Source organism: Meleagris gallopavo, chromosome 30 (assembly GCF_905368555.1).
Source record: "Meleagris gallopavo chromosome 30, MGAL_WU_HG_1.1, whole genome shotgun sequence".
NCBI lineage: Eukaryota > Metazoa > Chordata > Aves > Galliformes > Phasianidae > Meleagris > Meleagris gallopavo.
In genome coordinates this window covers 4,979,600-5,003,421 of record NC_139433.1, presented here as the reverse complement: position 1 = coordinate 5,003,421, position 23,822 = coordinate 4,979,600, and the positions used below count along the sequence as shown (strand labels likewise).

Genomic DNA, 23,822 nt, shown 5'->3' with positions numbered 1-23,822 from the left:
ACAAAGGGCCAAAAGAATGTCACAGGGAACACCAAAACAGAAGGGCAAGAGAACACAGCAGGGAAAGGGCAGAGGCAAGGAGAATGCAGGAAGAATAAGATGAGCAGTATTCGGGGCACCGTGAAATGTAGAAATGAGCTCTAGAAACCCTACCTTGCGTCTCACTAAGTAATGGGTAAACACTGGTGGATGTGCATTGCCCTTACCTGCTGGGCAGACAATTACCAGTCAGCAAAGTGAGGTTCCGGGGCATTCCAAGAAATGCAGATCCTGGCTCCTTGCTGTTCCCATGAAGACCCACACGCCTCTCCGCGCAGTCGTTATGGCACTCGGGAGCACCGCAGCTCTGCTGCCACCTGTTGGACACAACACAGTAATGAAGGCACTGCCCCACATATGTAGGGCTGCACCCTCCGCACGTAGCTCTAATGATGACGCAAGGGAGTGTTAGGGATATAATTAATGCTATTTATAGGTTTAAAGTTACAGTTAGTTTAACAACAGTGTTCTGCACTACAATTACAATTAAGGCTACTTTGACAGAAAACATGGGGCATTATTTTTATGGCAGCATTTACGGTATGAGACATTTTTAATATTGCGTTAACAATTTGGTTTACAGATACACTGCAGGTTAATATAATTATCATTAGAACTCCCATTCAGCTATGGGTTCAGGTCAAGGCTAACATTAACGCTGCCTCCCAGCCAACCCCAGAGTGCCAAAGGCAAAGGGAAGCAGAACTCCCATAGAAAGCCAAGGTAAATGCAAAGCAAACAGCCAAGCTAAGGCAAGGGTAAAAGCAAAGAGAGCACCCAATGGAAAGCCAAGATGAGGGCAAGGGCAAGGAGAATGCAACAGGAGAGGCCAAAATATACAGCCAAAGAGACTACAGCGGGAAAGGCCAAGGGCAATAGCCAACAGAACACAGCAAGAAATACCAAAACGGAAGGCCAAGGGAACATGAGATGGAAGCCCAGGCAAGGGTAAGAGAAAACATGGCAGGAAGTGCCAAAATAGGAGGCTAAAGAGAATGCGGCAAAGAAGACCAATGCAGAATGCGGCTGGAACACCAAAACAGGAAGTCAAACAGAATGCTGCAGGGAACGCCAAAACTGAATGCTGAAGAGAATATGGCAACATAAAGCCAAGGGCAATGGCCAAGAGAATGTGGCATGGAACCCAAAAACAGGAGGGTAAGGGAATGCCCAAGCAAGGGCAAGGGCCAAGAGAACATGGAAGGAAATGCCAAGGATGATGGCCAAGAGAACATGGCAGGGAATGCCAAAACTGAATGCGGAAGTGAATGCAGCAACAGAAAGCCAAGGGCAATGGTCAAGAGAATGTGACAAAGAACACAAAAACAGGAGGGCAAGGGAATGCGCAGGCAAAGGCAAAGGCCAAGAGAATGTGGCATGGAAATGCAAAGGGCAATGGCCAAGACTACACGGAAGGATATGCCAAAACAGGAGGGCAAGAGAACGCGACAGGGAACGCCAAAACTGAATGCTGAAGTGAATGCGGGAAAGAAAGCCAAGGGCAATGGCCGAGAGAATGTGGCATGGAATGCAAAAACAGGAGGGCAAGAGAATGCAGTAAGGAACGTCGAGGGCAAAGGGAAGGAAAACACTACAGTGAAAGGCCAGAAACAAGGAGAACACAGAAAGAAAAGAACAGGCAGCCTTCCGGGCACCGTGAAGTACAATTAAGAGCTCTGGGAGCACCATGTTGTGCCATGCTATGGAATGGGTAAACACTGGTGGCTGTGCATTGCCCTTACCTGCTGGGCAGACAATTACCAGTCAGCAAAGTGAGGTTCCGGGGCATTCCAGGAAATGCAGATCCTGGCTCCTTGCTGTTCCCATGAAGTCCCACACATCTCCGCGCAGTCGTTATGGCACTCGGGAGCACCGCAGCTCTGCTGCCACCTGTTGGACACAACACAGTAATGAAGGCACTGCCCCACATATGTGCTTCTTTCACAAAGCTGCGCTCCTTTCTCAGAGCAAGGTGGCTGCACTCTGTGCACGATGCTGCTTACCACCAGAGAAAGCTCAGGTACCCAACAACATTTTTGCTTCCATCTTCTCTGATAACTGCTCATTATACACTGCCCTCACCTTTGGTTTGGTAGGTGGGGATTGAGGAAGAAATGCCAATCTCACTGACCCCTTCCCATCCCACACTGCGATGGGAGATCAGGTTCTGGACCACCTGAGGACCCAAACATCCAGGAGTCTTTGGGTCCTGATAAGATGGGTCCCAGAGTTCCGAGGGAATTCACCGCTGCAGTCACCGAGCCAGTCTCAGTGGTATTTCAGAAGTGGAGGCAGCCAGGTGAAGTCCTTGGTGAATAGAAAAAAGGTGACAGCACACCTCTTATTAAAGATAGCAAGTGTGACCCTGGGAACTACCATCATGTCAGTCTCACCTCTGTGCTGGGAGTGATCACAGAGCAGATCCTCCTGGAAGTGACTCTAAAGCACATGTTCCAGTGCGTCACCACCCTCTGTATGAAAAGTTTCCTCCAAATAACCAAACTAAACCCCCCCCCGTCTCAGTTTAAAACCATTCCCCTTGTCCTATCACGATCCACCCTCATAAACAGCCGTCCCCCCTCCTGCTTATGCGCTCCATTTGAGCATTGGAAGGCTGTGATGAGATCTCTCCAGAGCTTTCTCTTCTCCAAGAGAAACAATCCCAGTTCCCTCAACCTTTCTTCATAAGAGAGGTGCTCCAGCCCTCTGATCATCTTAGTGACCCTTCTCTGGACCTGCTCCAAAAGCTCCACATCATTCCTGTGCTGGAGCCCCAGGCCTGGACACAGTGCTGCAGATGGGGCCTCACCAGAGCTGAGTAGAGGAAGACGATCACCTCCCTCTCCCTGCTGGCAACTCCTCTTTTAATGCAGCCCAGGATATAGTTGGCCTTCCGGGCTGTGAGCGCACACTGATGGCTCATGTCTAGCTTCTTGTCCACCAGGATCCCCGAGTCCTTCTCTGCAGGGCTGCACTCAAGGGGTTCTACACCCAGTTTGTACAAACATCTGGGATTCCCCTTCATCAGGGACATAAACAGTGGGGTTGTGTGCACCCTAATGACACCGAGCTGTGGGGTGCAGTGACACAGCAGAGGGACGGGATGCCATCCAGAGGGACCTCAACAGGCTGAGCAGTGGGCACAAATCCAAGTGCAGGGTCAGCAGCTGGGATGAGGGAACACCCACCACCAAAACATGCTGGGGGATGACAGGACTGAGCGTAGTCCTGCTCCACAAGGCCTGAGGGTACTGGTGGGTGGGAGCTGGACACAAGCCAGCAATGGGCCCTTCCAGCCCAGAAAGCCAACCGTATCCTGGGCTGCATCCAAAGATGCACAGTCAGCAGGCGAAGGGAGGCAATCCCCACCCCTCTGCTCTGCACTGGTGAGGCCTCACCTGCAGTGCTGCGTCCAGATGTGGAGTCCTCAGTGCAGGGAGACATGGAGCTGTGGGAGTGCATCCAGAGTACAGCCACAAATACAAACTGAAGGATGGAACATCTCTCCTATAAGAAGGGAGAGCTGGGCTGTTCAGCCTGGAGAAGTGAAGGCTCCAAGGTAACCTGGTAACAGCCTTTCAATACCTTAAGGAAAGAACAAGGGAAAATTGAGGTTAAATATAAGGAAAAGGTCTTCCACACTGAGGGTGGTGAGGCAGTGGAACAGGTTGCCAGAGATGTGGTGGGTGCACCGTCCCTTTCAAGGTGAGGCTGGGTCAGGCTCTGAGCAACCTGATCTAGTTGTGGATGTTCATTGTGGGGGACTTGGACCAAATGGCAGACCTACCTGCATACAAGCAGTGCACCAATATGGGCTCATGATGTTCATTACTTGTTGCACAGATCTCACGCCACTGATTAGAGGAGCCCAGGCAATCCTTAAACCCATTGGGCTGCAAAATGAAATAAGAAGAGATGCAGAATGTAATTTAATACATGATAATGATGTACAGAATGCCTTTAAAAAACTCCGTATGGGTGCAATTAACACATGGCACTGTGAATTACAGCCATAAAGTGGGATTATGTGGGAGCAGACAAATCACATTCTGAGCCCCAGACTGGAAATTATGAGGTGAGAACCATTGAAGAGGAAACAATACACATAGCAGATACAGCTGCTCTAATCCAGCTTGAGATCCTCCAGAAATGCAGAACTCACAGCTCAGAAATAAAGCAGGAATCACTCACCCCATTCTAAGGGCTCACCACACAGCCCAGGTTCAGATGCTGCCTTTATAGCTACCAGCCCTTCAATGCAGTTAGGATCCCCCAAAAAGAAACGATCACAACCCTGGAAAAAACAAAACAACAACAACAAAAAAAACCACTTACCCCATTCCAAGGACCAATACTCACCCACACTCTGAAGTGAAGGAAGCAGCTTCCAGGTACAAATGACTACCAGCCCTTAAGTACAATCGGGATTCCCTGCCAAAAAAAGAGAAATGGCAGCCCCACAATAGAGGAGGAAAAAAATAAAATAAAATAAAATATAAAAAAAAAATCACTCACTCCATCTAAAGAGCAAGGCACACCCCATACTCCAAATGAAGCACTCCCCAGGTTCAGATGCTGCCCCTGCCCTTCCCAGCCCTTAAATGGGATCAGGGAGGGGTGGAGCCTGGCTCTGCCCCACCCATGGCCAAATTGCCCCCAGCTGTGCTCACAGGGCTGCACCCCTCCCCAGGTGCTCCATCACAGCTTCAGGCTGGCCCTTAAAGTGCCGGTACAGCCATAGAGCAAAGAAAAGAAATAACATGAATGGCTGCTAAGGGAGGTTTATAGCTGGAGGACCTGCAATAGCTCACTTATTTTAATCCCAGTCTGTCCCTGATGCTAATTGGTGACTGTATGGGAACTGCTGAGTCATGGCCTGAACCTCTGATTGATCACCTGAGGCGAGCAATGAGTCAGCAATGAGCACAGGTGAAGGCAATTCACCTGTGCTGCAGGAAGGGGCGGAGCCTGGCTGCACCTCTCCTGGACACATTTAAGGGCTGGCCACCAGTGGGGAAGGATCTCTGCTGGAGATCCACTCTGCTGGAGTTTGGTGAGTGAGCCCGGGATAAGGGTAAGCTTTCTTTCTATTCTCTTTTCATTATTATAATCTGTTTTGCCTAACTCTTCTGTTTATTTTGTAATTGTAATATCTTAATATTCATTGATTATATAGTGACTCTTCTAACAGAGCACAGATCTTAGTGCTGGCACAGCAGATGCTGATATCTGTGTGAGCAGCCCAGACAGCAGAGGGCTGGAATCACTGCTAGGAATGCAGCGAGTGCTGTTTGCACACCCACAGCTCCCAGTGACACACATCTGTCATTTTATGGTTCTGTGAGTGGGAGCTGTTGAGTCAGGGCCTGAACCACTGATTGATCACCTGAGGCAAGAGCTGAGTCAGCTGTAGGAGCACAGCTGAAGGCAATTCAGCTGTGTGAATGGAAGGGTGGAACCTGGCTGCACTTCTCCTCGACCCCATTTAAGGGCTGGATGTTACTGAGGAAGGATCTCTGCTGTACTTTTGTGACTTTTGTTGTCAGTGTTCCACATCAGAACATTACATAAAGCAAGTTAAAGAGTTTGTGTTCTGCTCCTTGGACTGCCATTATGGGCTGTTTGGGTTCTCAGATAGGAGGAAAGGAGCAGCATTCCTGGAGGACCTGGAGTACAGAGGAGGGAAGGTGGATCTCCTGGCTGGATCAAAGCAGAGAAAAAGGTACGTGCTTCTCCTGTGTAGGAACTCCTATTTGATGCTCTGTTTCTCTCTCATTTTATTTGGTTGTGGTTGGATTTATTAAGTTACTGTTCCACCTCAGATCACTACCATTGCTTTATTTTTTGTTAGACCAATCTGCATCTCCCTACTCTCTCCCCCCCCCCTGGAGTGCACAGCCCACCACATACCTTGTCTCATTGGTCACGGGGCTGGGGCTGGCTGTGCTGTTGATATGTAGGATAGTTTTTTTTCTTCTCTCTTTTATCTACTGGGTTTGTGCCCCTGTCACGGACTCAGATCTAGAGATAACTGTGTCACAATCTCTTTCTGGAGGTCCTTCCCTTTGGAGTTTTCTACTGCAAGCCTAGGACACGGCTGGGCATTTCATTTATTTTTGATTGTCAATTACTTACTATTGCAGTAATCTTTCTAACTATGAAACCTGTAAAATACCGTTCTAACAACGCCACTCTGCAAACTGTATGTTTGTTAATTGTGCACCCTGCAACGGGGGTCTGGGCACAGCGGGTGCACCTCACCCATCAGAACCCCTCAGGGATGCCTCCGTGCAGGGAGCACTGAAGGCTATTAAAGCCCATCGCTGCTTCCATGGCTGAAATACCACCTTGAGAATCAATCAGTGTAATTAATTCACTTTCCTAATGAGACGTGCAGTGCTTCTAACTCCTTCTCTGACACTTCCACCAACAGCTCTGCTTTAGGACCCACCTGACTGAAATAAGAAGCTTAAAGCTGAAGGTGATCGTCACCTTCTGAGATGAACCCCATTTCCTCTGTAAGGTTGGAGATCCTGGAATGAAAAGCAGGACCTAAAGAAAGGTAAGAAACAATGGGAATAGGAGAACACAGCCAGGAAAACGTGCAGGGAAAGCGATGGGAGGGGAAAGGAGCCCCAAAGCTCCACAAGGAGAGAGCGGTGCGGCTCAAAGGAGATGGGAAGGGAGTGGTGGTGGGGGCCCATTCAGAACCGTGGTCCCCCCAAGAGCTCAAAGTGTCCCCCAGGTCTTCTCAATGTCTCCTAGTGCCCCTCAGAGCCCCCCACAGCCCCTCTGTCATGGTTTTATAGTTCTGCTATCGGTATTCCTCATCATAAGATCTTATCAAGCACAGGCAAGTTAAAAGGAAATAATCCAGCCCAGTGGATTGAAAACTTCCTACATGAAGGGATATAAGAGCAGAATAACTGCAGCTCCCAGGGTATTCATGACCAGAGAAGACCGCTCCAGTTCAAAATAAGGCCTGCGGTTTTCAGACACTGTTGTGCAAATTTCTCCACAAAAATATAAAATTTTCTCCCAGAAATACCTGTTTTCTCCAAAAAATATGGCTTTTCCTCGCCGAAATACCTGTTTTTCCCCCAAAATACGGTCTCTGCTGCCACCTCGTGGCCAATGCACGGAAACTGCTGTTGTCTGCCACTGAGTCCTGCCAGTAGCATAACTCATGCACCTACACATGCGGAAGTGGCGTTTAACCCACTCTGCGCAGCTAATCTGCTGCTCTCTATGATGATCAGTCCTCCAGGCAATAGCGAACATGCGCCCATCAAATTAAAGATAGCAATTGTTTCCACAAACCACTACGAGTACGGGCAAGCAGTCAATTCTTGGACTGATGGCTCAGCGATATTCTCCCCCTTCTAATTCAGAATGTCCCTCATCTATTTCCGCCATTTTATGCCCGAGCCCACCCAGGAATGGACCGGTTCAGCTCACAGCTGCCCCTCAGCGCCTCGCGGCATCCAACTCGCTCGCCACCCTGGTGATCTAGTAAACGTCCCCTTCCACCCCCAGCCCTGCAACGTCTCCCAGCTGTTTAAAAGCCCTCTCAGCGGCAGTGGGACACGAGCAGCTCAGAGATTCGCTGTCGTGGTACCGGCGTGCAGCAGCGCCAGCCCTGGCACAGAACTGCGCATGTGTCGGTATCGGTTAGGTGCTACGCATGTGCCACTCGGCACAGCACTACGCATGCCCGAGCCTATACACAGCACTGCACAAGCGCCACTCTCCACACCGTACTACGTATGCGCTACTCTCAGCACAGCATTATGCATGCCCAAGCCTATACGCTGCACTGCACAACCACTGCCCTCCACACCGCACTACGCATGTGCCACTCATCCCATTGTGCATGCGCAAGCCTCAAAAAAAAGCAGTACGCATACGCCACTCTCGGCACAGCACTATGCATGCCCAAGCGTCAGCACGGCACTGCACATGTGCAAGTCTCGGGACTGCGCTGCATGTGTCCCAGCCTGTATACTGCACTGCGCATGCGCCACAATCGGCACTGCACTGCGCACGTGCCTGTCTCAAGAAAGTTCTACTCATGCGCCAGCCCCGGGACGGCAACGCGCATGAGCCTCACTTGGCACTGCACTGTGTGTGCAGCAACGTGCACCGATCATTTCGCATGCTAGTTTCGAGTACACATGCGTCGTTTCCGACTCCTTATTATGCATGTGACAGGTGCAAGGGCCGCTGGGAGCCAGAATCGCCTGTTCCCAAGGCAGGCATGAGTTCAAATTGTCTGATGAAACAGACAAGGAGCACGGCCGACTGCAAGAGAGAAAACCATTGCTGAGCCAGTGGTCCAAGAATCGACTGCTCGCCTGCACCTAAGGCGCTGTGAATTTGAATGCTAGTTGAGTTTTCTGGCGCATGCGCGCTGTTGCCTGGAGGACTAACCATAACAAAGCTTGGAGGATTCACTGCACAGAGCGACAAGAACGTACGTACACCACTTCCGCGTACCTGCGCGCATGCGCCTTGCTGCCTGCGGCACCAAACACACACGACTGCAATTGGAAAAGACCCTCGTCCTATCACTTGTCAGCAGTGAGAATAGGCCAACCCCGCTCTCACTGCAATCACCTTTTAGGTATTGGAAGAGAGCAATCAGGTCTCCCCTCAGCCTCCTCTTCCACAGCCTAAACAGCCCCAGTTCCTTCAGTTGCTCCTCATAGGGCATATTTTCCAAGCTTGAAGGGCTTGTGAAGCAAGCCTTGTTGCCCTTTTTTGGACCTGCTCCAGCACCTCAATATCACTTCTGTATTGAGTCGCCCAAAACTGAACACAGTTCTCTAGGTGGGGCCTCACCAGAGCCAAGTACAGGGGCAAGATTACTTCCCTAGTGCTGCTCACCACACCATTCCTCAGCCTCAACCCATTGATCCAGTCTGTCCAGCTCCCTCTGTAGTGCCTTTCTACCCTCTGGCAGATCAACACTCCTTCCCAACTTGGTGTTGTCTGTGAACTTACTGAGGGTGCACTCAATACCCTCATCAAGATCATTGATAAAGATGTTAAATAGGAGTGGCCCTAGTACTGAGTTCTGGGGGACACCACTTGTGACTGGCTACCAACTGGCTTTAACTCCACTGACCACAGCTCTCACTTGATTTACCCCACTGATCTCACAGCTCCTCCCCACAATTCCCCCTCATTGCCCCCATTCCCCCCCTACTCTCCTTTCTCCCAAATTCTGTTCCACTACATGGTGCCCTCTACCCCAACCTCAATGCCTTCATTCTTCTGCCCCACACACTGCCCCCTGGCCTGGTTGCCCCACACCTGTGGGGTGAGCCTCACAGCTTCTCATTGTGCCACTCCCACACTGTGAAGCTGGGCTGGGGAGGGGCTGTCAGCCATGGGGGTCAAGGTGGAGCTGGGGTTCACTATGGGAACTGGGAGTCCAGGTAGGGCATGGGGTGCTACGGGGCTGGGAGTCGCTATGGGGCTGCAGGTCACACTCACAAGCGCTGCTGCAGCAGTCCCTGCCTGCAGAACGCTGCCATCACCATGAGGACATGGAAGCTGCTCGCACAACGCTGTTGTATCTTCCACCTCCTGCTGGAATGTGTGGGGTACTGAGAACCTGGTCGCCCCACACCTCAGCCCCAATCCCTGCATCTGGCCCCAAACCTGTCTCCAAACTCCAAATCCAGGGCCCAGATGGATTCCTGCTATGACAACAAAAAGCCCAAACGCCCCAAATTCAGACTCTGAGCAGTATGACTCATTGCACCGTACCTTGATGTAAGCCGCATGGACCCCCAGACCGCCCCAAAAAAGCCCAAAAGCCAGCGCCCAAAGTACAAAGCACGTGCTGTTGTCGACAAACCAGTATGCGTGCACCACTTCTGCCACAACACTACGTTTGTGCCACGTCCGGCACAGTACTACGCATGCGCCAGTTCCGGCATAATAATATTACTACTACTTCTGCTCATGCTGCTAATTGGATACAGCACTACGCATGCTCCATTTTCATTACGGTACTACGCATGCTCGGCTCTGGAAAGACCAGTACGACTCGGTAGTTTTGACGCACGACTACGCATGCGCCATCCCGGCACGCCTCTACACCTGCGCCAGAAGGAACACAGCACTACGCATGCGTTTGCATTGACACAACACTACGCATATGCAAGGTTGGGCACAGCACTACGCATGCGCCTTTCTTGGCACACCTGTACGCATGCGCTTTTCTCTTTACAGCACCACACATGCAGGGCTCCCGGCACATCACCACGCATGCAGTTCTGCACATTTGCCACACGGTGACAGCAGAGACCGGGGACCACGAGAAAATTGATGTTTGGGGGAAAATGTTGTATGTTGGGAGAAAAGTGGCATTTCTGGGAGAAAATGCCATATTTTGGGGAGAAAAGTGGCCCCTCAGAGTCCCCAGAGCCCAACCAAGTCCCCCAGGGCCCCCCAGGGCCCCTCAGAACCCCCCAGCGCCACACAATGGTCCCCAGACTCCCAGCGCCCCCCAGCACCCCCCAGAGCTCCAGTTCCACAGTGTTCCATAGTGCCACAATGAGCCCCTCAATGCCCCCAGTGCCCCTCAGAGCACCCCAGTGCCGCTCAGAACCCCCCAGTGCCACTCAGAGCACCCCAGTGCTCCCCAGTGCCCCTCAGAGCCACCCACTTCTCTCCAATTCTCCCCAAGCCCTCCCAGTTCTCCCCAGAGCTCCTCAGAGCCCCCCAATGCCCCTCAGAGTCCCTCAGTGCTCCCCAGTGCTTCTCAGAGTCCCCCAGTGCCCACCAGTACCCCTTAGAGCCCCCCCAAGGCACCGCAGTGCCTCCTAGGGCCCCCAGTGTGTCTCAGAGCCCCCAATACACCCCAAAGTCCCCCAGTGCCTCTCAGAGCCCCCAATACACCCCAGAGCCCCCATGCCCCTCAGAGCCCATGAGAGACCCCCAATGCAATTCAGAGCTCCTCATTGCCCCCCCAGTAACCTCCAGAGTTGCCGAGCGCCCCTCAGAGCCTTCCAGTGTCCCTCAGAGCCCCCAGGTGCCCAGCAGTGCCCCTTAGAGCCCTCCAGGGCCCCCCAAGAGCCTCTCAGAGTGGGCGGCACCACACTGAGTGGAGGCAGAGGACCCCTCCCTCACCCCCACCTTGGTCGGAGCACGGCCACTGCGCGTTGGATTTCCTCGCCGCCCAGGGGCGGCTTTTCTCGGCGCTACTGGGCAGCAGCTCAGCGGCACCGGAACGACAGCAGTGGCTGGAGCTGCCCTCGGGTACCCGACTGCCGGGCTCCAGCCGGGGCTGGTCAGTCCCGCAGCACATCAGGGAAGGGTCACCCGTCCCGGTGCCGATGTCCCCCGGGCGAGAGGGAAGCCCGCCCCTCGGTACTCCCCTGTCCCGCTCCTATTGGCAGCTTCGTAGCAAGCCCCGCGTCACCATTGGCCAGCACCGCCGGTGCGCACCGCCCCCGCTGCAGCCGCGCTCGGCCCCTCTCGGTCCGGAGCAGCCCGGGGGCACCGGGCACGGCGGCGTACGGGATACAGGTACAGCGCCGCTGTGGCCGGGCACGAAGAGGCCCCGGGAAAATAAACACCCCGTCCCGCCGGAGGAGCCCTGTGGCTCCGGTACAGGTAAGGGCTGCGGGCGCGGGGCTCGCTGTCCCTGTTTTCCGGCCCCGCGGGGGGCTGCGTGCGGAGAGATTCTACCGAACCGCGGCTCTGTGCACTGGGGGTCTCACTGGGGTGCTCTGAGGTGCACTGGGCGGCTCTGGGGGGCAACGGCGGCGGCAACGGCGGCAGCTCCCCCTGTCCGGGTGGGAGAAGCGCCTCCGAGGGCTCTGAAAGCGGTGGGGGTGGGAGGGGGATGGAACTCTGCGCCGGGAGAACTGAGCGGCTCCGGGCTGCCCCGGGACTATGTGCTGGCAAAGTGCGGGAAGCAGGGTGTCCCGCAGGGGTCCCAGGGCACGAGTGTGGGTCTGAGGGCCACGGTGCGGCACGGTTTCGTGGGACGTGTTGATGGGGCAGCTGGGTCTTGTGTGGGGCTCTGCCTCGGCTTCCCCTCTGGGTAAAATGTGGGACAACGGCAAAGAGGAGAGGGGTTCACTGCAGCTGCTGAAGAAATATACTTTGATCCCCATCTTCCTGCATAGCGGGGGGCGTTTGGGTTTCTGCAGCCTGGGGGAGCCGAACCAGGGTCTGCAAAGGGAAGCGGAGAAGCGGCTCCAGGAAGGATGTGATGTGCTGTTCCGAGCTGCGCAAACAGGGCCACGGTGCCCAACATGGCTCTCACTCCATGGCAGCCCCAACCTGCACATGTGGGGGACTTGCGGGGCACCACAGCTCCCAGGGGCCTGGAGCCCCCCCCCAAGCACCACAGATGGACCCCTGAGGCTGGGAGGATTCCGCCCTGGTGTGAGATGCAACCATCTTGACTACTGCAGAGCACACCAAGAAGTTTTTAGAGTGCTGCAAACATTGTGTTGTGACCCAAACAAACGGCACTGCTGGAGGAAGGCTGCAGCAGTGGTCCCGTTACAGGACTGTCTCCATCAGGATAAAGTCTATCTGCAAAACTTTGCTTAGCTTTGCCCTTGCTGCATCCTTCCAGGGGCAGGAAGTATGCACTGTGCTGTGCAGCCTCGGCACTGCTGCTTCCCCCTCTGCTTTGCACTTCCCCATCGCTCTCCTGAGCCTCTGTCTCCTCCTGGTGAGGGAGAAAGGAAGTTGCCACAGGAGAGAGCGATTGTTGGCTGCCTGATAAGGGAAGGAGGAAATAGAAGGTGAGATGGATGCTCCAAAATAACCCCTTCCTCCTTCTCCTCATGCTGCAGCGGTTGAGCCGCTGGGCATGATGACACCACCAGATCTCCAAGCATGGCACAGAGGTGCTTTCCCCAAGGGCCCCCTCCAGGTGCCAGCAGTTGTTCCCACACAGCGTCCATGGCCACATCCCAGGGAAGGGAGAACTGCAGGACCCCTCTCCCCTCCCATGCCTGAGGCTGGGCTGGTAGTGGAAGCCCCTCACCCAGCTCCATGCATGGGCATGTTGGAACTGCTGGGCACACTGGAGTTCCCAGGTGCCCATTCAGATCTGGGGTCAAGTCAGGTGTTTCCCAGCCCTGCAGGCTGCTCGGGGATGCTGGGCTTGTTGCAAAGGAGCTTGTTGCAATGTTCCTGGCTTATGTCCCACTGGGTGGCAGGGGGCACCAGGATGAGCAGAGATGGATGTGTGCAGGGTGCTGCAGTGACTCTGCCTGTGGTCTGGCTCTCTTCATCCCTCAGGCCTTCTGTGCTGCCTTTGGCCCCTTGTCACCAAGGTGATTGTGCCCTGTGTGCGCCACTCTGCTGTGCTGCAGGAATGGGCAAGACACTTTTTCCTCCGGCAAGACACTTTTTCTTGGAGGAATTTCAGGTTATAAAAGCTCAAAAACCTCCCAAAGGCATTTTGCCATCTTGCGTAGACTCTTCCCTTTTTTTTGCTGCTGCTGAGGATCTGGGCTTGTGCTCCTTGACCCCAGCACAGCCACCAGCAGGATGGCATGGGGGCTGTGAGCAGTGCTGGAGCTGCTCTGAGCACTGCTGTGTTGCTGCTGCACGGCCCAGGGAAAGGGAATCATGGCCCAGAACTCAACAGTGAGTCCCAGAACAGCAGAGCAGGGCCACGGAGCAACCAAGTGAGGCAGTGCGTAGGGCTCAGGGTTCATCCCACAGTGTTCTTTGTCCCCTCACCATGCTCCTGCTCACCCTGTTGGGTCATAAGGTTTCCCCTGTGCTGCAAGGTGCTTCCCCTCTGGCCTCATTCTGCTCTGCACACATGTCCCTGCAGGGCTGTGTGCACCCATGACAACACACACACAGAGCAGTGACAACCAGAGGTGCTGGCTTCCTTCTGTGCCACCCAGCATGTGGCTGGGGTCAGGCTCCGGTTACACCCCAGCAGCTCTGGCCCTTCTCCTGTGATCTGGTGCAGCGATGAGTTTTAATTTATTAATGTTGGTTGGGCACTTGGTGGTTGGCAGAGGAAAGTGATAGGGGTGGCAATGGGGAGCAGAGCAGCAGTGTGGCACAGTGCCTGCATCTCCCTGAGTGGCAGTGGGGGGGGGGTGGCATACACAACGCGGGAGCCAGGGAGATGGCAATCCTGAAATGTTGACTTTTTGCATTGGGCCTACTAGGAGACAGTGGTGCTGCCCTTAGGACTGTGTTGAAGGGAATAGAAGTGTGGTGGGGTGGGCAGGAGCATGGTTGGGAAGTGGAGGAGTTCCCAGCTCAAGCCCTCCCTTCTGCACGCTTGCTCCACACTGCCCCATGCATTATTGAGGTGTGTTTACATTCCTGCATCAAATATTCATCCCGCTGCCATGAGAGCTGCTGTGGGGCTGCCAGGAGTGCAGCGGGGCCATGTGGTGAAGTGCTGTGGACACCTGGTGATTGGCAGTCGGATCGACACCAGTGTGGGGTGAGTGTGGGGTGTGAGACTGGGACTCCCCTGGCCCCAGTAATGGGGTTTTTGTTCCCTCTGTGGATGAGAATTTCATCCCCCAGACCAGAGGGTGTCCTCCTTCCTCCACCCCACTTCTGCACCTCCTGCTCCTATATCTGCAGGTCTCTTTCTGCTCCTGCAGCTGAGCAGCTTTCAGTGCTTAACCAAAGCCCTGAGCTGAAACAAGGATCTCGCATGTGCCCAGCCTGGCAGGAACCCATTGCCGTGCTTTGGGGTATGTTGGAGCATCACCTTCACAGCTCCCACAGGATGTCCGGGCATAGAACCCAGTGCAGATGTTGCAGCCTTCAGCTGAGCCCCATGGTGTGCCCCATGGTGCCATGCCTTCGAGTCCTGCTGGAGTCTGCAAAGCTCCCAGGACGCTCTGCTTTTCTCAGTTGGGTTCAGATTCCTGCAAAACAGGTGGAAAAAAGCCCAAAGATATGACAGTGGCTGTGTGCAAAGCCACTATTCATTGCCAGGGCCACGCTGCACTGTGCTCTTCCAGAGCAGGGCTCAGCGCACAGCATTGCTGCTCTTTCAGTAGAAAACCCTAGGTTTCAAGGGCGCTATCATTAAAAAGAAGAAGGAAAAAAACAAGCCCAGCACAGGGCTGCAGACTTGAGTGACAGGAAGGAAATCTGGTGGTTTATTTCAGTCTGCAGGCTGCTCGGTGGGGCAAAGCAGACTCTTCCGCACACTGATAGTGGCGACAGCCCCTCTGCCAACAATGGGACCAGGGGTCAGTGGGACCCTTCCCAGCAGGAAAAAGCCCATAAAATTTCCCGCTGGGAGCTGATTGAATTCTTTGGGTGTGGAAGCTTCCCCCCAGGACCAAGGCAGAAGCAAAGTCCATGACTCCAGTTGAGTGTTTTGGAGTAGTGGGCGCTTCCTATTTTTTCATGACTCCGTGGGTGGAGTTTGCTTTTGCTCATTGCCTGTGGTTGCCCAACAAAGAGCTCAGGTGTGGGAAATCTCTATTTATACAGGCACTGCTCCTACTCAGCATCCTGTAGCACTGGGAGCATTCAGAGCACAAAGCTCATTGCCAATGGGGGGTGCTCATGGCCTGGGATTGCGGCTGGGGCCATTTGTGAGCCCAGGATGTGGGCTCAGCTCCGGCAGTACCATGTATATGGGGCAGTTGGCGCTCAGTAAGTTCTGTGAAAGCAGCTTCTGCTTTGTTACTTCTGTCTCAGTTTGACGCCCGTGCTGGCAAAAATCAATGTTTTTGCATTGAAAGAAATACCTACAAAGCACCACATTTTTCCTATGGGCTGTACCTACCACTGTATGTGGCATCTGACTCCAGTACTGCTTGCTTGCTTCGTGTGCTTCCAGCCCTAGTTGTATGCAGGGGCAGAGAGGTGCCAGGAGCTGGGCTCAGCCCATGGGGTGATCACCACAAGCTTTGAGCAGAAACCATTCCTCTGCGTATCCACTTTATTCTCACTCTAGCAGTATCCTTTAGCTTTGATATTTCTTTCCCCTCCACGATGAAGAGGACCAATGGTGATGTATTTATAGAGCAATCCCTTCCCTGCTCTCTTTTTACCATTCTGACTGTGCTGCATGCAGATAATTGCATAAGCAACCTGCATCTCCCACCCACCCATCCTCGCACTGGAGCAGCTGTCACCACACAGGGCTGCGCGTGGCTAAATGGGTGACTCAGCTCCACCTGTCTCAACCTTCAGGAAATGAGTCAGGTTGTAAGGAAGCAGTGAACAGTGCAGCGGCAATCTTGGGAGGTAGAAGAGTGAAGACCTCATGGGGATTGTGCTGCAGTTTTATCCCAGCAACTAGGGGAAGAGAGTCAGGAACATCCCATAAGTCATCCCCAAACCAAAGCTGGGATGTGAGCTCCCCTCCTCTGGCACCCAGAGCCTCGTGAGGAAGAGCTGCTCCTAGTCTTACCTTTAGTGTGAGGTGTGCGGGGAGGAGGGGATGTAGGGGCAGTTCCAGGGTGTGGGCTGAACCATGTGTGCCTCTTTTTCCCTGCAGAGATGGACTCCTTCAGCACCAAGAGCTTGGCCCTGCAGGCCCAGAAGAAGCTCTTGAGTAAAATGGCTTCCAAGACCATGGCCAATGTCTTCATTGATGACACAAGCAGCGAGATCTTGGACGAGCTCTATCGAGCCACGAAGGAGTACACCCACAATCGCAAAGAGGCCCAGAAGATCATCAAAAACCTCATCAAGATTGTGATGAAGCTGGGCGTGCTGTACCGCAATGGGCAGTTCAGCCCTGAGGAGCTGTTGGTGATGGAGCGCTTCCGCAAGAAGGTGCACACCTTGGCCATGACAGCAGTCAGCTTCCACCAGATAGACTTCACCTTTGACCGCAGGGTCATGTCAAGTGTGCTGATGGAGTGCCGGGACCTCCTGCACCAGGCTGTCAGCAGCCACCTGACGGCCAAGTCACACTCTCGCATCAACCATGTCTTCAACCACTTTGCAGACTACGAGTTCCTCTCAGCCCTCTACGGGCCAGCCGAGCCCTACCGCACGCACCTGAAGAGAATCTGCGAAGGTGTCAACAAGATGCTGGAGGAGGACAACATATGAAGCTATTGGTGGCAACATGACTCAGCATCCCATTACCTATGAGCCTGAAGACAGGACACACGGCCATTTTGGTGATGACAGGGCTTTGTCTTCTTCTCTGTGATGCTAACTCTCTCCTCTTTATGTAAAAGACTGAACCTCCTGACTTTGTCCATCCCTTGCCCAGGATCTGCAAACCTTGCTCCTGGCTGAGTTCTTTGCAGGTGCTCCAGGGCTTCTGGCTCCCTGGGCTCCTGCTGTACGTTCTTGGTTTTCCTTTGCCCATAAAGTGCTCTTAGCTCCGAGTCCAAGGAACAGGCTACAACTGGATTCTCCGCTTTGAAGTTGACTGTAATCCTTCTATAGAAAACAAACGAAAGACTGGCAGTGTGCAACACCAATCCAAGCAGATGGGCAGCTGCTTGGTGAGCAGGTGTGATAGCATTATCATGGCTCTATTTTGGCAAGGTCCCAGTACCTCCATGACACAGTGGGAGCAAGCCATGCTCCAGGCTTACACTGCCCAACTTAGGAGAGTACTTCTGTGCCTTGCAGGCTGGAAGGGGTTTTGGTCTCCCAAGGACAAGTCCTGGTGACCAGAAAGATCCCCAACTGCATGGGTGAGCAGTGGTCCCTCAGGGCTGGAAGCATCCTGGTGGCCCTGTGTTCTTCATCCTGGGCTCAGCTGGGATCCCCCAACAGCCTCCTGTGGACGGTATCACTATGATCACTCAGGTGCCTTCCTTTGTTATTGTCCCAAGTATTTCACACATTTGACATGTCCTCGAGTGAGTTCTAATTGTTATTTTTTACAAAACTCTGTAGCCCTTATGAGTTATTTAAATAAACTCAACTGGTTTGGCTTGGTGCTCCGTGTGGTTCATACAAAGTTGGTGATGGTCACCAAACAAGTGCAATGGGCACTAGCTTGCTTGATTTGTCCTTTGCATGAAGATTGCTCGCTGTGCCTGAGGCTTCTGCTTTCCCTTTTCCTGGCATGACAACAAAGATCCTCCCCCTCAAACCGCTGCTCCCTGGCACAACTGTGTTGCATAGCCAACTCTTGAGGTGGTGGGAAAAAACATGGTGCAAAATCAGCACCAAAGGTATGGGGTCCTGTACATGCACCCACACGCTTCCCTGCATCAGTCCCTGTACTGCACAGCAGGAACAAAAAAAGCACTACCTCAGTGACAAAAGGGAAAGGGCAGCCCTACAGTGCGCTGTGTTCTCAGCATAGATGCACCAGCCTTGGCCCATTTCAAACACTGATCTTTGCTTTGAAAATATAAAATAGCTTTTTTAGGAGACAAGTCACTGCGCAATATCAGCTGGCCTTATCTTGGTGACTTTCTTGTTCCTTGTGCTCTGTGGGATGTCTCCAGTGCTCACAGGTACAACCCGGCCACTCGCATCCACTGCTCCCTTCCTGCTGCCAGCTCAAGGCAGTGGTAAGTTTCAGCCTTTAATATTAAAAGAAATAAAGCCTCTACCTCTGTCATTTCGTAAGCATGGCTCTAAATATCACAGCTAATTTAATTGTGCAAAGCAAGCTCAGGATGTGGAGTAAGGTGCATATACAGGCGCATGCACAGGAGAATGCAGCCAAAAGTCATAGAGCTTGGTGGAGTATCAATAGATGCAGAGAACCCAAAGTGGAATGGAGCTGATGGATGCTGCTGCACTGGCAGCCAAAAATGCTTCACTGTTCCGTTCTCGATGTGCACGTCAGCACCAGCTGCATCATGTTCCTTAACTGTATGAAGCATCTCTGCTCAGAGAAGTCCCTACTGAATCACAGCTGTTTTCTTTGTCCCCAGGGGTTCTTACTCCCCTGTGTGAGAGAGAGGACCAAGGTCAACTCACGAAGTGCCTGGCACCAGCTTTCCCTCACTTACAGATCTCTAATCTGAATGTTCTTCCCTGCTCCCCACAGCAAACACCTATCTCATCCTCAAACCCACTTTCCCATCCTGGTGAAACCATGGAGAACTCACCCTCTGCTAGCAGAGCCACCTCACAACCTAAATTTCTAGTCCCAACACTGGCCATCTGAGTCTGGGAAATAAGTCCCTTTGATTCTGTTTTGCTGACTCCCTCTAAGCAGCTGGTTTAACAGGGAAAGAGATCACTCCTGGGACCTGCAGGTTATCTGCAATTCCAGGAGCTACTCAATGGAGAAAGAAGCATCCAGGAACACTCTGGAAAACAAAGCCTGTAAAATTCCCAATGCAAAGTACTCTCAAAGACGAGGAAATTCCCACAGAACAGAAAAGGTAGCTACAATGACCACAGTTGACACCAGGTATCACCTCTGGGCAAAGCATCTATCATGACAGCACTGCGTTACAGGTTCTTGTGGGCTGCTGGATACCTCTTGGATGGGCAGAACCCCCATAAATCTTCTGCAGTCTCCAACCTCCTGCAGGACATCTCAGCAACTCCTGGCTAAGCAAGCACTGAACTGGATTGCTAGGTATCCAGTTGGAGGACAGGAATCATAGACCAAAGCAAACCCAGGTGAGAGCATGATGCTTTATTTGTGTATTTACGCAGAATAGGAATTCCACATTCCCTCGCTGTTAATATTTTAGATAAGAAAAAAAATGCTTCTGTACATAGAAAATAGTCCTGCACTGGTACTGAGACATGAAAGTGTTGCTTGGATTGATTCCTGGGTTGTGCCAGAATAAGAAACTCTGCCTTCCCCATGCCAAGTTATCCCAATCTGCAATCTGCACTAGGACAGGAACAGAACATCCTCTCCAATTAAGCCAGTGATGGTTTTCCATAGTGGCACTTAAGAAGTCAGGTGGCTTTGAACGACCCTATCCCTTCCTTCCCCCTCCTATCCAATTTGTTTCTTCTGTAATGCTTCCAGAGAAAGAAACCCTGTTACCACCTTCCAGAGACTCCAGGGTTTACAACTTTCATTTAGGAGATCTTGCTTAAATCTAGCTGCTGCATTGCTCCTCCTAGCAAGGAAGACAAAGTGCTGTTTGAGAGGGCAGCTTTACCATATTCAGCAGATCACTGAAGTAGAAAGCAGGCAGCAGAATGGCTGGCTCTAGATCAGGATTTTCAGAGGATGTTTCCAGCTGCAAAGCACACCGTTACTCTGACACAAGACAGAATGCATTTTTCTCAACACCTCAATGCCCCACTTGTCTTGGACCCTAGTGCACCTCAATACGGAAAACATGAAAGGTTTGGCCAACTGAAATAACTCCCAATAACAAGTACTCTCCACTGTCTGCCACAGACTCATGGCCGAAACACTGCCCAACAGCATCTTCAGAGTCACAGCTCATCATGGGGAGTTTTTGCTACAATCATGAGCTTCGACAGTTCAAAACGGAACTTGCCTTCCCTGTGAGACACTAGAAAGAGAGAAAACAAGTATAGGATAAACAAATGGTAAGGTATAAATAAAACAACCCTGCTTGTTCCCTTTCAGGATGATAAAAAGCCAGCAAGTTGGACACTGAAGTTCTTTACATGCACAGTACAAGCACACTGTGATAAACCCATTCTTCCCCTATGCCAATTAACACTTAAACTGGAAGGAGACCTGCAAAATCTTGCTGCCAACTACGGATCACAAACACTACACTGCCGACTCCATAATGTGCAGTGTCTGCCTCTATGCTGTCACCTATTGGCTTAACTGCTCATCTCCTGGTAGACAACCAGGCTTGTCTCCCATACCAGGCCCTTTTTCACGTAGTTTTCTCACTCACAGACCTGTCGTTTCAGTGATTTCGAATTCTTCCTGTTTTAATGGGATGTCACTCAGTGCACCTGCTGCAGCTTGAGACTGAAACAGGAAGGAAAAAAAGCTTATGCAATTGAGGTAATCCAAGAAGCTAGTGCATTTAAAGCAAATAAACAAAAGCACATTTTGAAAATGAACATTCCGTCTTTTAATAATGTGGAGTGAAAGAACTACATCTGCAAAGGAAATCTGAAGGAAAATTCCTGGCTAGGTTTCCATTTCCTTTTAAATCACAAACTTGCAACCTTCAGATGACTGAAAGGCAAAGAAGTGGAAGAATGAATTTGCTGAGACATATCAAGGTGCTCCTTGTCCTGTGCACCTTGGCAGGATAGTGTCTTTTGGAGCCAATGACATCTGCAAAGCCAGCAGCTAACACACAGCATACAAGGAGCAGAAATTAAATAGTGCAGGAGGGTGTTTCTGCAGACACTCGGTCCTGACTGCCACCACTCTCTAATTAAGGGCATGGTGGAGTACATTTTACTGGACAGATGTCTCATGAATGTTTACAATGTCCAACCCATGTTTTACAGCAGCTTCCCACATGCCTATATCCGAGTCATCAGTTTGGACTTACATAAGCCATGGCGTATTCTATCTTGGCTCCTTTCACTTCCGATTTAAACTGAGTGAAGAAGAGGTAAGACTTCCCTTGGGGCCTAAAATAAGAACACAGCCTTTGGCATCTAAAGCAGAGAAAGGTTATATGGGAGGTGAGATCATAGGGAAGGGTCAGGCACAGGGGCTAACTCTGGTTCTTGGCCCTCTAGGCCACAAGCATTAGAGACCATCCTGCTCTGACTTTCCAGTGAAGGGGCAAATCAGGCAGCTTCTTCTAATCCCTGCTGTTGGTAGAGAGGGTGGAGATGTAGAGGAGTGGCAGGATACACGGCTCCCTCCCTCCACAGCCACCTCTAGGTCTCTGGTAGCTTCAACTAGTATAGTGAGGAGATCGGGGAAGAAACACCAGCTGGCTTGAGAGACCTCCCAAAGTCACAGCGTCTCTTGGGAGAGGAAAGCCAGGAAGCACCATCTCTGCTGCACAGGGAAGAACCCTGGCCAAGCCCCCACCTGGCTTGTTGTTGCTTTTCAGGTTAAACCACACACCTCCAGACAGAGCAGGAGAAGAGCAGGTTGTCTTCACTGACTCCAATGTTCATCTGCCATTGCTGCAGAGGGGAAAGGCCTCAACAGTTAATCTTGGGAAACATCTCCCATTTTCCAACTCATTCCCACCTCCCAGCCACAGAAGCACCACTGTGAAATTGCAAAACATAATTACAGAACAGCTGTTGATGGCCCCTTCTATTTTGTTTGCACAAAGCAGGAGGCCTGGTCACCCTTTCTCTTTTCCCCACAGTTTCATCAATGCAGTTATAGGAAAGAGTACAAGTCTTTTACCCTTTTACAATAAAATAAAAGGACATGGTTCTATGCAGAATTTCCTAAAAACTAAGGAGTTACTCCTCTAAGGCCCTTCCTACCAACAGGGGCACAAAATGATAGCTTTGTCCTCCACTGAAAGCATTTGGCCCCAAGATTCATTAAAACTTACAAATGTCATGGCCTTGTGTGCTATAGCATTGCTGCAACACGCAGAGGACGCTTCCATTAAAGGAGCAAATCCAACAAAGCTATTTTTGCTAACACGTGGCGTTGGAAATGGTGCCACCACCCTCCCTCAGCTCCTGGGCCCTGGAATCAGCTGATCACAAAGGAAACCACTTCCTCCTTGTAGAAAAAGAAGTTTCTTGTCCTGGCCACGACTAAACCTAGGGGACAAAATAATGACTGACCGACCGAGGCAGCCTTTTATTTCTGAGGCACATCAGTCCTTCCCAGTTACTACTGCTGTCAGCACTGATAACAACAGAATCCTGTTCTGTGCAGCCAGACTGAGCGCAAAGTAAGCATCCAAATTGCCCAACTCACCTCGTTCGTTCCTCCCTGAGCAGAGTATGTGAAAGTGCAGGTGTAATCTCCCTGGAAAAAGAGAAGATCAGCGGCCTGGCCATGGAGTGACAAACTGTGTGAATCTACCTGCTCAACATCAGTAACTTCTCACCAACATGAGACATGGGAACACCTGAGAAGGCCATGGGGGCTGTGGGCACTGAGCATCCCCCACTGGTCTAACCCCAGGAAGAGCCCCAATATCAGTGGGGGCTGCAAGGCCCTCATCCAGGGGGTGCAGTGGGGGTCTCAACAGAACCCTGAGGATCTGGGCCAGGGAGTGGGCAGGAACCTGCAGCTCCCGTCCCACCAGGTCCCCTCAGCACACCTCTTTCCCCACAGACTCATCCTTCCCTGGGAGTCCCTCACTTTCCCTTGGAGCATCTCCTTCCACTGGACCCCCCCCTCTCGACCCGGCCTAGGGAGTTCTTGGCCACAGAGATCATCCCATCTTGGTGGCGACACATCTCCTTCAGCTGGGGGCCCTTCTTTGGCGCTCCCGACCCCCTTCTCTTTGGGAATCCGTACCCGGAAGAAAGGTTCCTTCTTTTCTGGAGATCTCATTCCTTTGTAGACCCCCCCCACACTTGGGGGCCCCTTTCCCTGGGCACCGCTCCCACGGCAACCGGCCCAGACCCCCACCCCGCCATCTACCACTCGTCCCGCCTTCCCTCGCTGTCAGCCAATCCCCGTGCCAGGAGCGAGGAACGACGTGCGTTCCCACCAGTCAGCGAGAGGCGCGTACACTCTCCTCTCCCCATCCCTCCTCTCCCCTCACCAGGCTCCGGGAGAAGGAGTGAACCTCTCCGCCGGGCCTCACATCGAACTCAGCCGTGCTTGCCTCCTCCGCGGCCCGAACCGCTAAGCACAGCACGGCAGCTGGCACCACCGCGGCCCACAGCCACCGACTGCTCCGACCGCAGGGCGCCGCCATCTTGGAAAGGAAGTCCGCGCTACGGCGGGCGGGAGGGGTCAGTGTGGGCGGTGGGCCGTTAGCGGGCGCCATGGCGGCCATCTTGAGTGCGGG

At 52.4% G+C, this 23,822-nt stretch overlaps 3 protein-coding genes across 3 annotated transcripts in view; 1 reads left to right on the top strand and 2 right to left on the bottom strand.

Moving 5' to 3' along the window:
* LOC104914214 (uncharacterized) overlaps nucleotides 1–9,993 on the bottom strand; it is an 11,345-nt gene extending 1,352 nt beyond the window's left edge. The window contains exons 1-8 of the mRNA XM_085211977.1: nucleotides 9,814–9,993; nucleotides 9,538–9,630; nucleotides 6,491–6,591; nucleotides 4,399–4,470; nucleotides 3,827–3,932; nucleotides 3,438–3,546; nucleotides 1,782–1,929; nucleotides 226–356 (exon numbers count right to left, since the gene is read on the bottom strand). Of these exons, the coding sequence (XP_085068103.1) occupies nucleotides 226–356; nucleotides 1,782–1,929; nucleotides 3,438–3,546; nucleotides 3,827–3,928 (490 nt within the window). The 5' untranslated portion in view covers nucleotides 3,929–3,932; nucleotides 4,399–4,470; nucleotides 6,491–6,591; nucleotides 9,538–9,630; nucleotides 9,814–9,993. The remainder of the gene's footprint in view (nucleotides 1–225; nucleotides 357–1,781; nucleotides 1,930–3,437; nucleotides 3,547–3,826; nucleotides 3,933–4,398; nucleotides 4,471–6,490; nucleotides 6,592–9,537; nucleotides 9,631–9,813) is intronic.
* Nucleotides 9,994–11,491: 1,498 nt separating this feature from the next.
* TIPE1 (TNF alpha induced protein 8 like 1) lies at nucleotides 11,492–17,932 on the top strand. Its single transcript, XM_003213315.5, has 2 exons — nucleotides 11,492–11,667; nucleotides 16,523–17,932. The coding sequence occupies exon 2, from the start codon at nucleotides 16,525–16,527 to the stop codon at nucleotides 17,083–17,085; it is 561 nt and encodes a 186-aa protein (XP_003213363.1). The 5' UTR covers nucleotides 11,492–11,667; nucleotides 16,523–16,524; the 3' UTR covers nucleotides 17,086–17,932.
* A 1,653-nt stretch (nucleotides 17,933–19,585) lies between these two features.
* On the bottom strand, nucleotides 19,586–23,782 carry MYDGF (myeloid derived growth factor). The gene is made up of 6 exons (XM_003213314.3): nucleotides 23,574–23,782; nucleotides 22,775–22,825; nucleotides 21,950–22,011; nucleotides 21,420–21,501; nucleotides 20,809–20,881; nucleotides 19,586–20,444 (listed from the first exon to the last, which is right to left on the bottom strand). Exons 1-6 carry the CDS (start codon nucleotides 23,727–23,729, stop codon nucleotides 20,365–20,367), a joined length of 504 nt encoding a protein of 167 aa, XP_003213362.3. The 5' UTR covers nucleotides 23,730–23,782; the 3' UTR covers nucleotides 19,586–20,364.
* Nucleotides 23,783–23,822: the final 40 nt, after the last annotated feature.

Coding starts and splice junctions, on each gene's coding strand:
- TIPE1 (XM_003213315.5), top strand. CDS start 16,525: ATGGACTCCTTCAGCACCAAGAGCTTGGCCCTGCAGGCCCAGAAGAAG.
- MYDGF (XM_003213314.3), bottom strand. CDS start 23,729: ATGGCGGCGCCCTGCGGTCGGAGCAGTCGGTGGCTGTGGGCCGCGGTG. Junction 22,826..23,573: donor ACTCCTTCTCCCGGAGCCTG/GTGAGGGGAGAG, acceptor CTCTTTTTCCAG/GGAGATTACACCTGCACTTT. Junction 21,502..21,949: donor TTCTCCTGCTCTGTCTGGAG/GTGTGTGGTTTA, acceptor TTCTTATTTTAG/GCCCCAAGGGAAGTCTTACC.